Source organism: Lynx canadensis, chromosome F2, assembly GCF_007474595.2.
Source record: "Lynx canadensis isolate LIC74 chromosome F2, mLynCan4.pri.v2, whole genome shotgun sequence".
Taxonomy (NCBI): domain Eukaryota; kingdom Metazoa; phylum Chordata; class Mammalia; order Carnivora; family Felidae; genus Lynx; species Lynx canadensis.
In genome coordinates, this window is record NC_044320.2 from 42,139,506 (window position 1) to 42,154,528 (window position 15,023).

General features: G+C 36.7%; 1 protein-coding gene across 3 annotated transcripts in view; it reads left to right on the plus strand.

Moving 5' to 3' along the window:
- VIRMA (vir like m6A methyltransferase associated) overlaps window positions 1-15,023 on the plus strand; it is a 60,298-nt gene that overhangs the window by 20,657 nt on the left and 24,618 nt on the right. For all 3 annotated transcript variants that reach the window (XM_030303868.1, XM_030303866.1, XM_030303867.1), the window contains 6 exons: window positions 3,906-5,046; window positions 7,969-8,460; window positions 9,492-9,646; window positions 12,155-12,237; window positions 14,247-14,340; window positions 14,478-15,022. In XM_030303868.1, coding sequence (XP_030159728.1) covers window positions 3,906-5,046; window positions 7,969-8,460; window positions 9,492-9,646; window positions 12,155-12,237; window positions 14,247-14,340; window positions 14,478-15,022 — 2,510 coding nt within the window. The remainder of the gene's footprint in view (window positions 1-3,905; window positions 5,047-7,968; window positions 8,461-9,491; window positions 9,647-12,154; window positions 12,238-14,246; window positions 14,341-14,477; window position 15,023) is intronic.

The window sequence follows — 15,023 nt, forward strand, 5'->3', positions numbered from 1 at the left end:
GCCACCTAGATACTTTAGCAAATGCTACATTTTTAGAAATTCAGGGGGAAAAAAATCTCAACTATACAGGGATGTATGACAGCATGATGTAGTCCTTTCATTAGGCTTTATTTTTCCTTTGAAAGCAAAAAGTGAGAGCGACTCAAGCTAATTGACTCTTAAGGTGTCTAAGAAACGGCATGTAATGTTAAAGCATTTATGTAAAATAACATAAACTGCCTTGTTTTTTTTCTAAAATAGGGTGAGGATTATTCTCCATGAGAATGAGGGTCATTTTGGTATCACAGGTGCCCTTTTACAGAATACAAATAATTAGGTTATTGAGTGATACTTTTGTATCTTCCCCCATTCCCAGATTAGCAAATAATATTTTTTATGTTTATTGTATTTGGCAAATAGTAGTTAGGTTTCAGGCAGGCTATTTTCTTAATCATTTTTGTAGAGAAGGTGAGAGAAAGAGGCTGGTTATTTTGGTTTTTAATAGAAGATATCTGGCTTATCCCAGAGTCGGGCCTCTGTAGGCCCTTATCTTTTCAAATAATGATGAGTGTATATGGCTAAAGCAAACTTGTTTTGAACAAAAGGATGTCTGCAGATGGCTGATGCTGGAAGAATACTCTAGAAACATTTCCTTTTCTTACGTAGGCAATTATTTCAGTTTTCCCACAACCAGGCAATAGCAGTGTTAAAAAGTAAAACCAAGTTTTGTCTCTAACCTTGTTTTATTTGAAATACAGGAAAAAGTTGCACATGTATAATGATAAGAAAGCTTTGTTTTGGTCCAACGGAGCATTTTAAGTGAATAAATTTTCTTTAAAAATAAAATACAGACCTAGGAGGGGTGCCTGGGTGGCTTAGTCTGGCTCTGTGCTGACAGTGCAGAGCTTGCTTGGGATTCTCTCTCTCTCTCTCTCTCTCTCTCTCTCTGTCAAGAATAAATAAATAACTTTTTTGAAAAATTTAAAAAATACAGGTCTGTGTGGCAGGTAAATGAAGAGAAATAAAAATTCAGGAATATGATACTCAGCCATCAAAAGGAATGAAATCTTGTGGCGCCTGGGTGGCTCAGTGTGTTGAGCGTCCCGCTTTGGCTCAGGTCATGATCTCGTGGTTCTTGATTTGGAGCCCCGAGTTGGGATCTGTGTTGACAGCTCAGAGCCTGGAGCCTGCTTCAGATTCTGTATCTCCCTTTCTCTGCCCCTCATTTGCCCATGCTCTGTCTCTTTTCTCAAAAATAAACAAAAAAACTGAAATCTTGCCATTTACAACGACATGGATGGAGCTAGAATGTATCATGCTAAGCAAAATAAGTCAATCAGAGAAAGACAAATACCTTATGATTTCACTCATATGTAGAATTTAAGAAACAAAACAGATGAATAAATGGGAAGGGGAGGAAAAAAGAGAAAGAAAAGAGGGAAACAAACCATAAGAGACTCTTTTTTCTTTTTTTAAGTTTATTTTTGAGAGAGAAAGTGCATGCGTGCACGCATATGGGTGGGGGAGGGGCAGAGAGGGGATCTGAAACGGGCTCTGTACTGTCAGCTGTGAGCCTGATAGGGGGCTTGAACCCACGAACTGTGACATCATGACATGAGCTGAAGTCGGTTGTTCAACCAACTGAGCCACCCAGGCACCCTGCATAAGAGACTCTTAATGATAAGAGAACAAAGCGTGGGTTGACAGAGGGAGGTAAGTGGGATATGGGCCAGGTGGGTGTTGGGGGTACTAAGGAGGGCACTTGTTGTGATGAGCACTGGATAGTGTATGAATCACTGAATTCTCCTGAAACCAATATTGCACTGTATGTTAACTAAAATCTAAATTTAAAAAAATTGGGGAATATGAAATTAATGTTAAAAAAGAACTTAAGGGGCGCCTGGGTGGCGCAGTCGGTTAAGCGTCCGACTTCAGCCAGGTCACGATCTCGCGGTCCGTGAGTTCGAGCCCCGCGTCGGGCTCTGGGCTGATGGCTCGGAGCCTGGAGCCTGTTTCTGATTCTGTGTCTCCCTCTCTCTCTGCCCCTCGCCTGTTCATGCTCTGTCTCTCTCTGTCCCAAAAATAAATAAACGTTGAAAAAAAAAAAAATTAAAAAAAAAAAAAAAAAGAACTTAAAATGCTTTCACTGAAAAATTTGGTTTAGCTTTGTGATTATGGTGTTACAGTTAAATTTAATAATCTTTGCCTGTCAGTTTTTCCCCCATCTTAAAAATACTCTTAAGAGGGCAAGGTTGGGGCGCCTGGGTGGCTTAGTTGGTTGAGCATCCGGCTTTGGCTCAGGTCATGATCTCACAGTTTGTGAGTTCGAGCCCCACATCGGGCTCTGTGCTGACAGCTTAAAGCCTAGAGCTTGCTTCAAATTCTGTGTCTCCCTCTCTCTTTCTCTGCTCCTCTCCTGCTCATGCTCTGTCTCTCTCTCTCCTTCAAAAATAAATAAAAACATTAAAAAAAAATTTTTTTTTGAAAGAGGGCAAGGTTAACCTCTTCCTTCTTTTTTTTTTTTTTATATATATATGAAATTTATTGACAAATTGGTTTCCATACAACACCCAGTGCTCATCCCAAAAGGTGCCCTCCTCAATACCCATCACCCACCCTCCCCTCCCTCCCACCCCCCATCAACCCTCAGTTTGTTCTCAGTTTTTAACAGTCTCTTATGCTTTGGCTCTCTCCCACTCTAACCTCTTTTTTTTTTTTTTTTCCTTCCCCTCCCCCATGGGTTCCTGTTAAGTTTCTCAGGATCCACATAAGAGTGAAACCATATGGTATCTGTCTTTCTCTGTATGGCTTATTTCACTTAGCATTACACTCTCCAGTTCCATCCACGTTGCTACAAAAGGCCATATTTCATTTTTTCTCATTGCCACATAGTATTCCATTGTGTATATATACCACAATTTCTTTATCCATTCATCAGTGGATGGACATTTAGGCTCTTTCCATAAATTGGCTATTGTTGAGAGTGCTGCTATGAACATTGGGGTACAAGTGCCCCTATGCATCAGTACTCCTGTATCCCTTGGGTAAATTCCTAGCAGTGCTATTGCTGGGTCATAGGGTAGGTCTATTTTTAATTTTCTGAGGAACCTCCACACTGCTTTCCAGAGCGGCTGCACCAATTTGCATTCCCACCAACAGTGCAAGAGGGTTCCCGTTTCTCCACATCCTCTCCAGCATCTATAGTCTCCTGATTTGTTCATTTTGGCCACTCTGACTGGCGTGAGGTGATACCTGAGTGTGGTTTTGATTTGTATTTCCCTGATAAGGAGCGACGCTGAACATCTTTTCATGTGCCTGTTGGCCATCTGGATGTCTTCTTTAGAGAAGTGTCTATTCATGTTTTCTGCCCATTTCTTCACTGTAACCTCTTCCTTCTTGAGAGAGGTGTTTTTTATTCCTTTAAGACATTTTAAAAAATTTATTTGTTTGAGAGAGAGAGAGAGAGAGCACGAATTCATGCACAAGGTGGAGAAGGGCAGAGAGAGGGAGAGAGCAAAAATCCCAAGCAGACTCTGCACTTGTCAGTGCGGAACCCAGCGTGGGGCTTGAACTCATGAACTGTGAGATATGACCTGAACCAAAACCAAGAGTCTGTTGCTTAACCCACTGAGCCACCCAGGCACCCCAAGACATTTCTAATTTTATTTCTGTGAAGAGAAGATATCCATAGAAGAGTCAGTTGTAAAGTTGAACAGATAGAAGACTTTGCTTATGAAGTTTCTTATTAATTATTCTATTAGAAATTATAAAATGTTGGTAATTGTTGATAAGATGTTGGAGCAGAAGTTAATTTTATTGAAGAAATCATTCTAATTTTTTGCCATAGTACTAAATTATTTTTTTGATTAGCTAGATTTTTTTGCATTAAACAACAGTAATATTTAAATATTCAAACTGATTTTCAGGGGATGATGGTTATGAACAAATTTCCAGTGATGAAGATGGAATTGCTGACTTGGAACGTGAAACATTTAAGTATCCAAACTTTGATGTTGAATACACTGCTGAAGACTTAGCTTCAGTTCCTCCTATGACATATGATCCATATGATAGGGAACTTGTACCACTCTTATACTTCAGCTGTCCATACAAGACTACTTTTGAAATTGAAATCAGTAGGATGAAGGATCAAGGTCCAGATAAAGAAAATTCAGGGGCAGTAGAAGCCTCAGTGAAGTTAACTGAACTGTTAGATTTGTATCGGGAAGATAGAGGTGCAAAGTGGGTAACAGCTTTAGAAGAAATTCCAAGTTTAATAATAAAAGGATTAAGTTATTTGCAGTTGAAAAACACAAAACAAGACTCTCTTGACCAGTTGGTAGACTGGACCATGCAAGCTTTAAATTTACAAGTAGCTCTTCGCCAACCCATTGCCTTAAATGTCCGACAACTCAAAGCTGGGACCAAATTAGTGTCCTCACTAGCAGAATGTGGGGCTCAAGGAGTCATGGGACTGCTACAAGCAGGAGTAATCAATGGATTATTTGAGCTCCTGTTTGCTGATCATGTCTCATCTTCTCTTAAGTTAAATGCTTTTAAAGCTTTGGACAGTGTCATTAGTATGACAGAAGGAATGGAAGCTTTTTTAAGAGGTAGGCAGAATGAAAAAAGTGGCTATCAAAAACTTTTGGAGCTCATACTTTTAGATCAGACTGTGAGAGTTGTCACTGCTGGTTCCGCTATTCTTCAGAAGTGCCATTTCTATGAAATCTTGTCAGAGATTAAAAGACTTGGTGACCATTTAGCAGAGAAGACTTCATCTGTTCCTAACCACGGTGAACCTGATCATGACACAGATGCAGGACTTGAGAGAACAAACCCAGAATATGAAAATGAGGTAGAGGCTTCAATGGATATGGATCTTTTGGAATCCTCAAATATAAGTGAAGGGGAAATAGAAAAGCTTATTAACCTCCTGGAAGAAGTTTTCCATTTAATGGAAACTGCACCTCATACAATGATCCAGCCTCCTGTTAAGTCTTTCCCAACGATGGCACGTATTACTGGACCTCCAGAAAGGGATGACCCATACCCTGTTCTCTTTAGGTAAGACATTTTCAGTCGGGGAAAATACGTTTCACAAATCACTACAGGCAATTTTGTGTGATTGATTTTGGTTTTTCAAATCTGTCTGTAGGCAGTGCATATCTGTGTAAGAATACTCTATTTCTTTTTTTTTTAATTTTTTTTTTCAACGTTTATTTATTTTTGGGACAGAGAGACAGAGCATGAACGGGGGAGGGGCAGAGAGAGAGGGAGACATAGAATCGGAAACAGGCTCCAGGCTCTGAGCCATCAGCCCAGAGCCTGACGCGGGGCTCGAACTCACGGACCGCGAGATCGTGACCTGGCTGAAGTCGGACGCTTAATCGATCAAGCCACCCAGGCGCCCCAAGAATACTCTATTTCAAAAGAGTGGTGAAACTGAGAAGTATGCTACTGTGGGAGAGCTGCATTTTATTAGTACTTAAACTAGTAATAGTAATTTAAGTTAAAGATAGTGATAGTTAACAACAGTGCTTACATAAAGCATGTCTATGAGCAAGAATAAATGAGAAACTGTAGAGTTGCTTCTGGGAAGGTGGTACAAGAAGATGGCCCAGGAAGGAGAGAACTTTTCTGTGTGAACCTCTTTGTACTTTATCATTTTAATACGTTGCAAGTTAAAGTTACATTTTACTAACTTAATTTTACAGACCTGGTTAAATGCTCACAGATTGAACCAGCCAGGTGCCCCTATCTAACTCTTTTTGTTGATAGAGTTTGACATTATTAGGATCAGCACCCACAGTAGATTTTTAAATTTTGTTTTAATTTTTGATAATTTATTTTTTGGCGTTTTGCTTGTAAATAATTTTGTAGCTAATGAGAAAATGGCATTTTAATTGTTATTCCTTATTTCGGTGATTAATTTTTCATTTGATTTAGGGCATACTGCATTAACAGAAAATGAGATCTTAACCATTCTAAAATCTGTACATACCCATTCCTGTTTTTCGCTGAAACTATTAGATCTTGCCTTAGTTTGAGTTCTTACGGTAATAAAAGATGATAATGCTAGAGCAAGGTCTGGTAAGAGATGAGGTCAAGAGTACAAGTGTAGAGGTTTGGCTTTGAACAGGAGAAAGGAAATCTTATGTTTACAAATATAGATACATTTATAACATGGAGACAGTGAAAGAGCAAAGACACTTCACACTGACCCCTTTATTTTTAATAAGATAGGAGGTGAAGTCATGCATTGAGGATACCTGAGGGTAGTGACTTTAAGGAAGGGAGTGATGCTCTTAGTTACTGAGGGGAAACCAATAATTAAAGGCTTATTAAGTATTGTTTTCTCCTCTGTAACTGGAGAAGGTACATTTAGATATCAGACTTGAAATATAGGGCCTTGAATGCTGTGCTAAGGAATTTGGATTTTTTTTAGAATGTGGGAAGCTCTTCACTATTTCAGAGTAGTAGATCTGATCAAAATAGCATTCTAAGATCTTATGTTGTTAAGATATATTGCAATGGAAAAGAAATTGGAGTTAAGGAAGTAGATGAGCCAGTCTAGATTGTACTTTAAGTACTTACCAAATATAGTAGCACTTACAGGGAATGGAAAGACAAATATTGTGCTAATAGCGAGAGGGTTTTGAAAGAGCAGTTACTAGGACTTGGTGACTGGACCTAATAGCTAAGAGAAAGTGAGAAGGAGCCAAAGGTGTTTTGAGGTTTCTAGCTAGGGTACCTACTAGAACTGGGATTTTATTGATAGAACCTGGTAAATTAGGAGGGGCAATGAATTTTGAAAGGAGAAATAATTGCATTTTGGAGAGATTAGTTTGAAGTAATGCTTTCCTTCCAGAAAGAAAGCAGGTGTTCCCTGTAAACCATGTTGTTTGCGTAAACATTTTAGGCAAAGTGGGCATTCTTACCAATTGGGGGATGCAACCCTCCCCCTCCTCAAATCCGGGTTCCCAGATGCCAGCCGAGGGCCAGCCTCAAAGAAGGCGTTTCTAAGAGTAAGCAGTCTGAGGCCTGCAGTATTAACGGTTTCTGAACACTCCACAGAGTAGTTAAAAGATGCTCTTAGAGTATAGTGGTTCTGGGATTTTATCTTCTTGAGGATTGTTTGCTTTTGTAGTCAAGAAGTTATTGGGGGGTGTTTGTTATCCTGAAGTAGAAGCCTGCGTTAAAGGAGTAACATGAGGAAGCAATTGTATACTGTATGATTCCAAATACATGACATTCTGAAAAAGGCAAAACTATGTGGAGACAGTAAACAGATCAGCGATTGCCAGGGGTTGGAGGGAGGGAAATGGATAAATACATGGAGCACAGTATTTTTAGGACAACGCAGTAGCATTTGTGTCTATTTTGGGGTGTTGAGTAAGTTCATGCTTTTTTCTACTAAAAGTATGTATGCTAAAAAATGGTTCTTAGATTTGATAAAAGTGCTATATGATAGTATTAACTATTCAAATACTAAACATTGATAATTTTAATTTATTTACTCTAGTAGAAAGTACTAATTCAGATATACTACCTATAGTAAATCTGAATAAACTACATATTTTTTGTAGTACATGTACTATATTTTTCCTAGATACACTTAATTCAGATACACTGGTATATACCATGAGTAGAGGAAGACCATGGTGAAAAAGAAATATTTGATAAGTGGCCTGGAAAGAAGATCCAGAATTTAAAGTCAAGGTTGATTCTGGAAAGAGAAAACTTGTCCACAGTTATTTGTTGAACGTCCATTGAATGTTAGCTAGAAAAAAGCCTCACACAATTTCACTTTTATTTGACCCAGTGGAGAGAAGACTTGCTGCTTGCGTTATGTTCTTAAAGTAGTATATTGCTGAGGGTAAAGATTGTGGCCATTAACTTTTTTTACCTCTCTCCTATCTAACGAATATTGAGTATATGAAGAATGTTTTGCACTGACTTCACACGTATCAATTAATTTTTCTACAGGTATCTTCATAGTCATCACTTCTTGGAGTTAGTTACCTTGCTTCTGTCAATTCCGGTAACAAGTGCCCACCCTGGTGTGCTGCAAGCCACAAAAGATGTTTTAAAGTTTCTTGCACAGTCACAAAAGGGTCTTCTTTTTTTTATGTCGGAATATGAAGCAACAAATTTGTTGATCCGAGCTCTGTGTCACCTTTATGATCAAGATGAAGAGGAGGGTCTTCAGTCTGATGGTGTCATTGATGATGCGTTTGCCTTGTGGCTACAGGACTCAACACAGACATTGCAGTGTATTACAGAGCTCTTCAGCCATTTTCAGCGTTGCACAGCCAGTGAAGAAACTGACCATTCAGATCTCTTGGGAACCCTTCACAATCTTTATTTGATTACTTTTAACCCTGTGGGAAGATCAGCTGTTGGTCATGTTTTCAGTCTTGAGAAAAATCTCCAAAGTCTTATTACTCTAATGGAGTACTATTCCAAAGAAGCCTTAGGGTAATTTTCTTTTTACTTGTTAAATTTTTTATTATTCGGGAAAACTGTGTCAGTAAAGGGCTAGTTTCTTAAAAGTAGGTGTTGCATTTGAAAGTAAAAACTGTAATTATTTTTTGACATAATACATAATTTGTTAATTAAGGATTAGTATGACAGAAATCTCTAAAATATAAGATGTGCTATAAAGCAACGAAATGGATCTTTTTGCAGCTTCTGCCAGTTTCCCCTTGGTGTTGACAAGATTGCAACTGTAGTACCCTTGCTAATTTGTGTGTAGAGTAATCCTAAGGCACCAAAATATATACTTGCAGAGTAATGAGGACTATCTTGCTGTCTTGAATTTTCCCTCACCTTTACACTGTGGTGCTCTGGTTTCAGAAGTACTTTGACTAAATGGATGTGGGGGATTTTAGAATGATACTAGTTTTCAAGAGCTGCCCTGGAGGGCAGAGGATTTTAGTGTCTGAGGAGGTAAACATGCTCTTCCTGGCTCATGTCATACAGAGCAGTGACATCCAGGTAGCTGGCCTCACAACAGGGTCTTGCTATGACTCCTTGAGTGATAGGTCTTTGGGGGGGGTGGGGGCTATGAAAGGCAAACACCATTGGCTTCCATGCCTAGCTCTACCTCAACAGTTTTACAGTAGAAGACTGAGTGATGATGGCAGTAGATTGATTCATCACACTTATTCCTACTTATCTGGAGTGGACAAACATTTTAAAGGAGACCATTGAAGTAGACTTCTGGATCTTTTATTGTTAATATTTCATTGTTCTTCCAATCTTATTTCTTAATAGAATTTCACTTTCTATTGTGATATGTGTTCTTTGTTTATATACTTTTAAGTAGTGCTTTCAGGTGAATTGGAGGTGAATGTTAAAATCTGATTTCATGTCTTCAGGAAGTTAGTCATGTTTCATTGTAAAATTCCCTGGTCTCTTTAAAACCAAATAGAAAAAAAAAATGTTTAAAATTGTTCCTGGAAGAATTGTTTTCATACCAAAAACTTTAAAACCTTATTTTGTTTCAGTGATTCCAAGTCTAAGAAGTCAGTAGCTTATAATTATGCATGCATACTTATTTTGGTGGTGGTTCAGTCTTCCAGTGATGTCCAAATGCTAGAACAGCATGCAGCATCTCTCTTGAAGCTTTGTAAAGCAGATGAAAATAATGCTAAATTACAAGGTATGGTACTTGAAGTTGTTTAAGCATTTATGATATGTGAAGGGAAAAGTCTTTGAATATCTGTAATTAGTACTTTATCATGTTTTGATAATATACATGGTAATACTCTGTTATTGCCTCAGGGTACCCTATATAAAAGTGTTTTATATGGTGTTCTTAAAAAAAATTTTAGGAAGTTGTTGCAAGTACCTTTTCCTGGAAAATCATGGTAATTGGTGGTTGGTTGAAGTTACTAATCAAAATGGAAGAAGGAGCTTAAAGGTGAATTCAAAAGTTGAGTTTTGTGTATAGTTTGCATATGTGTGTGTTTTTCTATATATATTTCTAAGTATAACACTATTCTAAGTACAACTTAGAAATCTATTTGTCATTAACACATTGTGCTATCTTTAACAGTGAAAGATAGTGAATATGAACATCCTTTTCTTTTTTAGTAATTTTTTTAAAGTTTATTTATTTATTTTGAGAGACAGAAAACATGAGCAGGGGTGGGGCAGAGAAAGAATCCCAAGCAGGCTCCGCACTGTCAGTGCAGAGCCCAGTGCAGGGTTCAAACCCGCAAACAGCGAGATCATGACCTGAGCCAAAATCAAGAGTCAGATGCTTAACTGACTGAGCCACCCAGGCACCCCGAGCATTATTTTCTACAATATTTAAATGTATGTTGAATGAAGTTTATGGCAAAGCTTATATGGGCAGTCCTGAAAAATCGAAGGTATTTAATCACAGTTTTTTTATTATTTTGCTTTGATTTTTGGCTTTCTGACCTTACCAAATAGAAAATTTGAAAACATTAAGTAAATACTATAAATAGCATGTGGCCTTTTTTCTTTTTATTCTTAAATTTTAAGTGTGGTACTACCAGTAAAAGTTGGGTAGTAAATTCAGCTTCCCATCTAGGAAATAGGTTTTTTCCCTGTAGTGTGCCTATATAAAAAGAGGTCACACAACATCTTCAAAGGGTATTATTAATGCTTTACTACTTATTCTGGGTGATGGGTACACATATATGTTTTATTATTCCTTATATTTTTCATTGGGACAATATAGTCTGTATATATGAAAGAGTTAATTTAAAAACACATAGGAGGGCGCCTGGGTGGCGCAGTCGGTTAAGCGTCCGACTTCAGCCAGGTCACGATCTCGCGGTCCGTGAGTTCGAGCCCCGCGTCAGGCTCTGGGCTGATGGCTCAGAGCCTGGGGCCTGTTTCTGATTCTGTGTCTCCCTCTCTCTCTGCCCCTCCCCCGTTCATGCTCTGTCTCTCTCTGTCCCAAAAATAAATAAACGTTGAAATAAAAACGTTGAAAAAAAAAATAATTAAAAAAAAAATAAAAACACATAGGAAAAATACTCATGTGCATGGTTGTAATCCTCATGGAGGAGTGTGTAGAACCAAGGAGAGACATGACTATTTTCAGTTTCCTTTAGTTTTTCCTACAAAGTGTCTGGAACTGGCATATCACTTTTTACATTAGAATGCTTTTCTTAAAACATTTTTGGTGATAAAGTATAGGTATTATAGCGCAGCTTCTAGGAGAGGGTTTTTTTCTACATTATTCCACTCAGTTTTTTTAAGTATAATTGACACACAATGTTACATTAGTTTCAATTGTACAACATAGTGATTCCACAACCTATAAGGTTATGCGATGCTCACTGCAAGTGTATCTATCATCTGTTACCATACAGTGCTATTATAATACCACTGACTATATTTCCTACACTGTATATTTCATCCCTGTGATTTATTCATACCATAACTGGAAGCCTTTACCTCCCACTCCACTTCACTCATTTTGCTCATCCTTCCACCCCCATCCTCTCTGGCAACCCACCAGTTTCTTCTCTATATTTATGGATCTGTTTTTTCTTTTTTTGTTTGTTCATTTTTTTCTAGAAGAGTTTTAAATTCATTTGTGGTAGATGATATATTTCACTTATAATTGTTTATAAGCAAAGTGTGTTATTATTTTGGGATGATAGTGATTATTTTTAATTTTATAAAGACAAATAAGGAAATTGATAAAATTTAAAATTCAGGTTAAGAGAAAAGACACTCAGCAAATGTCTACCACTCCCCCAACAGGGTTGATCCTGTTAGAAATTAATATATTTTGTGCATGCTTTTTGGAGGGTGTGGGAGGCAGCAGTAGCATTAAGTGAATAAACACTATTTTATTATGTTAGTTTATAAAAAGCCTTTTATAAATCTTTTTAATGTTATAAGTTGATGGTCCTGTTTAAGCATGTAAACACTTAAGTTTTCAGAAACCAAGTAACTAAGAATGGTCACTTCTTACTTCTAAACCAGTATAGTAGTCCATTTACATTTCATGTTAAAACTTTTTAAAAAAAATTAGACATAAGCTCATCCCTGTATGAAGTTTAGATTATTGAAATCAGTATGGATCTGACAATGTTCTTTGGAAAAGAATACCTTTACTTCCTTTGTTATAAAGGCTTTTATTTTAAAATATTATGTTATAAATGACCTCTTTGTTTTTAAGAACTTGGCAAGTGGCTTGAACCTCTGAAAAACCTTAGATTTGAAATTAACTGCATCCCAAACCTAATTGAATATGTTAAACAGGTAAGTAAAACCTAAAAGTACCTTGATTTTATGGAACTGTATGGTAGTGTATAGTAGTGTTACTTTAAATCATTTATGTAGATAATGCAGTAATTGTTAAGTATACTTGATTGATTTACTAGACTTTATGGGTGCAGATTCGTACATATATGTAGATGGGTATGTGACAGTGTGTATATGGGAATACACATGCAGACAACCCTGTGTACTGTACTGCTTTCCACTACCAGATTCTTTCATATTTTTTTCTCAAATTGGAGTAATATCACTGCCATTTTGATGACATTTACAACAGTGTTTTAAAGTTAAGTAATTTAACGTATAATTGTTTAAGTTAAACTTTAGTGAAAAAAGAACTTCCTTCAAAATTTTTAGGCAAAAATTGACAAGAGTCAATTCCAGATAATCACAATGGGGACTAGTTATAAATTTGTTAATTTGGGATGGTCACATCTATAAATAAAATATTCATGAAAGTTGAAAATCATAAAACTCATAATAGTACATTTGAAAAATTCATATACAATTCAAGTAATTAGTAATTAAAAATTCACTAAGATTGTTGTATTGTCAGTTTTAGAAGTTAGTGTAACATAGGAAGTCAGTGTAACAAAGGTGGTCATAGATGCATAAAAAGTTTAAGCTAAAAGAATGAACCTTGAATTATTCTCCTCTTTCATTTAACAGGTAAACTGTGTATTTTTGTGTATGTGTGTGTGTAAAACATCTTGGTCTTGGAGTTGAAATGTGTTATTAAAATAACATACATGTATATCTTTCTAATCTGGGTTTCTCTGCTTTAGATTTTTCTTTACTGACTTGTCTCCCTTATCTTCTCTTTTTACTCCATCTTTCCTAAGAGTACTTTAATCTCCTTTGGTGCCATCATATTCTTCTGTGTTCCTCACTCTATGCTTTGTATGACGTCTAGAGCTTCTCGTTATATTCAGTCTTTTATTTGGCAGAAATATGATCATTTTTGGTCTGTAAATTTAAGTTGTCATGTATTCGGGGTACTTGTGTGTGGTCAGGAAAATATATAAGGAAACATCCAGTAAACATCAGATACTTGAGTACAAGATTTTAACCAGTAAGAAATTTAGTTCTAGAAATTTAAATTACGTGCTATAATTAAAGGAATTTTGACTTTTCTGTAAATCCTTATTCGTTAATTATACTTAATAATGAATGACTCTTATTCCAAGATATACCAAAAGCAGTTCATCTGAGACTGAAACTTCCCTTGGTGGCTCCATGCTGCCTTATGTAGTTTGTGGAATTATCATGGAAAGGCAGCAAGGAAGAAATCAGAGGAAAAGATGTAAGGTGAAAAATGTATAAGGGAAAGGAATTTTCTAATTTTTAAGTTCCTCCTTGAGGTTTAGAAGCTGAAAGAGTAACATTTTTAAATGTTATTTTTTCTGAGGATTTTCAAACCATCTGTGCTTCTCTGTAGAAACTACAAAAACAGACATAACTATTGTCAGGAAACATGGCATGGGCAGGTGCTAAGGACATAGGCAACTGTATTTCTTTTTCCTTTAACCATGTCCTAACTGACCATCACAACTACGTAGCTATATTTAAGTGTATGTTATATAGTGCTAAAACTTTCCTTGTTGCTTCCTCAGTTTTAAAAGAGGTTTAGTGCCCACAAGGCTCTGTAAAATCAGTTATTGCTTCATTTTTGGGAGGGAGGGTATTTAGAAAGAGTATATGATAAAGAACTATTTTAAATTCTTAATACAAGGAGTCTCATTCAGTTTTGTATGTTACCTTTGTTTTTAATCAGCACTTTTTAATCTACTTGCACTTTGTAATTACTCATTTTATAAAATAACCTTTATAAACTTCATAAGCATTATTCATGTTTTACATTTAATTAAGATACTTAAAGTGTAAGTACTTACTATGAAATGTATTTTTAACTAATGCCTTCTTGGGAATTTTTTCTCGATTTGTATCAAAGCACCAAGAATTAAACTTTCTGTTCATTTTTATTTTTAAAGAATATCGATAATTTGATGACCCCAGAAGGAGTTGGCCTTACCACTGCCTTGCGTGTTCTCTGTAATGTCGCGTGTCCACCACCTCCTGTTGAAGGTAATATGGCTATTATACATTAAAAACTATTCTTAAGGCCTAGTATAAATGTCATTTATTAAATAAAATATTAAAAAATCTTAACTGATTATTAACATATAAGTAATTAGTTTTTTTTCCCCTTATCCTATATAAAGGTCAACAGAAAGACCTGAAATGGAATCTTGCCGTTATTCAGCTTTTTTCTGCTGAAGGAATGGACACCTTTATTCGGGTTCTACAAAAATTGAACAGTATTCTGACTCAGCCCTGGAGGCTCCATGTCAACATGGGGACTACCCTTCACAGAGTTACTACTATTTCAATGGCTCGCTGCACACTCACTCTTCTTAAAACTATGTTAACGGAACTCCTGAGAGGTGGATCCTTTGAGTTTAAGGACATGCGTGTTCCTTCAGCACTTGTGACTTTACACATGCTCCTGTGCTCTATCCCTCTCTCAGGTCGTTTGGATAGTGATGAACAGAAAATTCAAAATGATATCATTGATATCTTACTGACTTTTACACAAGGAGTTAATGAAAAACTCACAATCTCAGAAGAGACACTGGCCAATAATACTTGGTCTTTAATGTTAAAAGAAGTTCTTTCTTCAATCTTGAAGGTTCCTGAAGGATTTTTTTCTGGACTCATACTACTTTCAGAGCTGCTGCCTCTACCATTGCCCATGCAAACAACTCAGG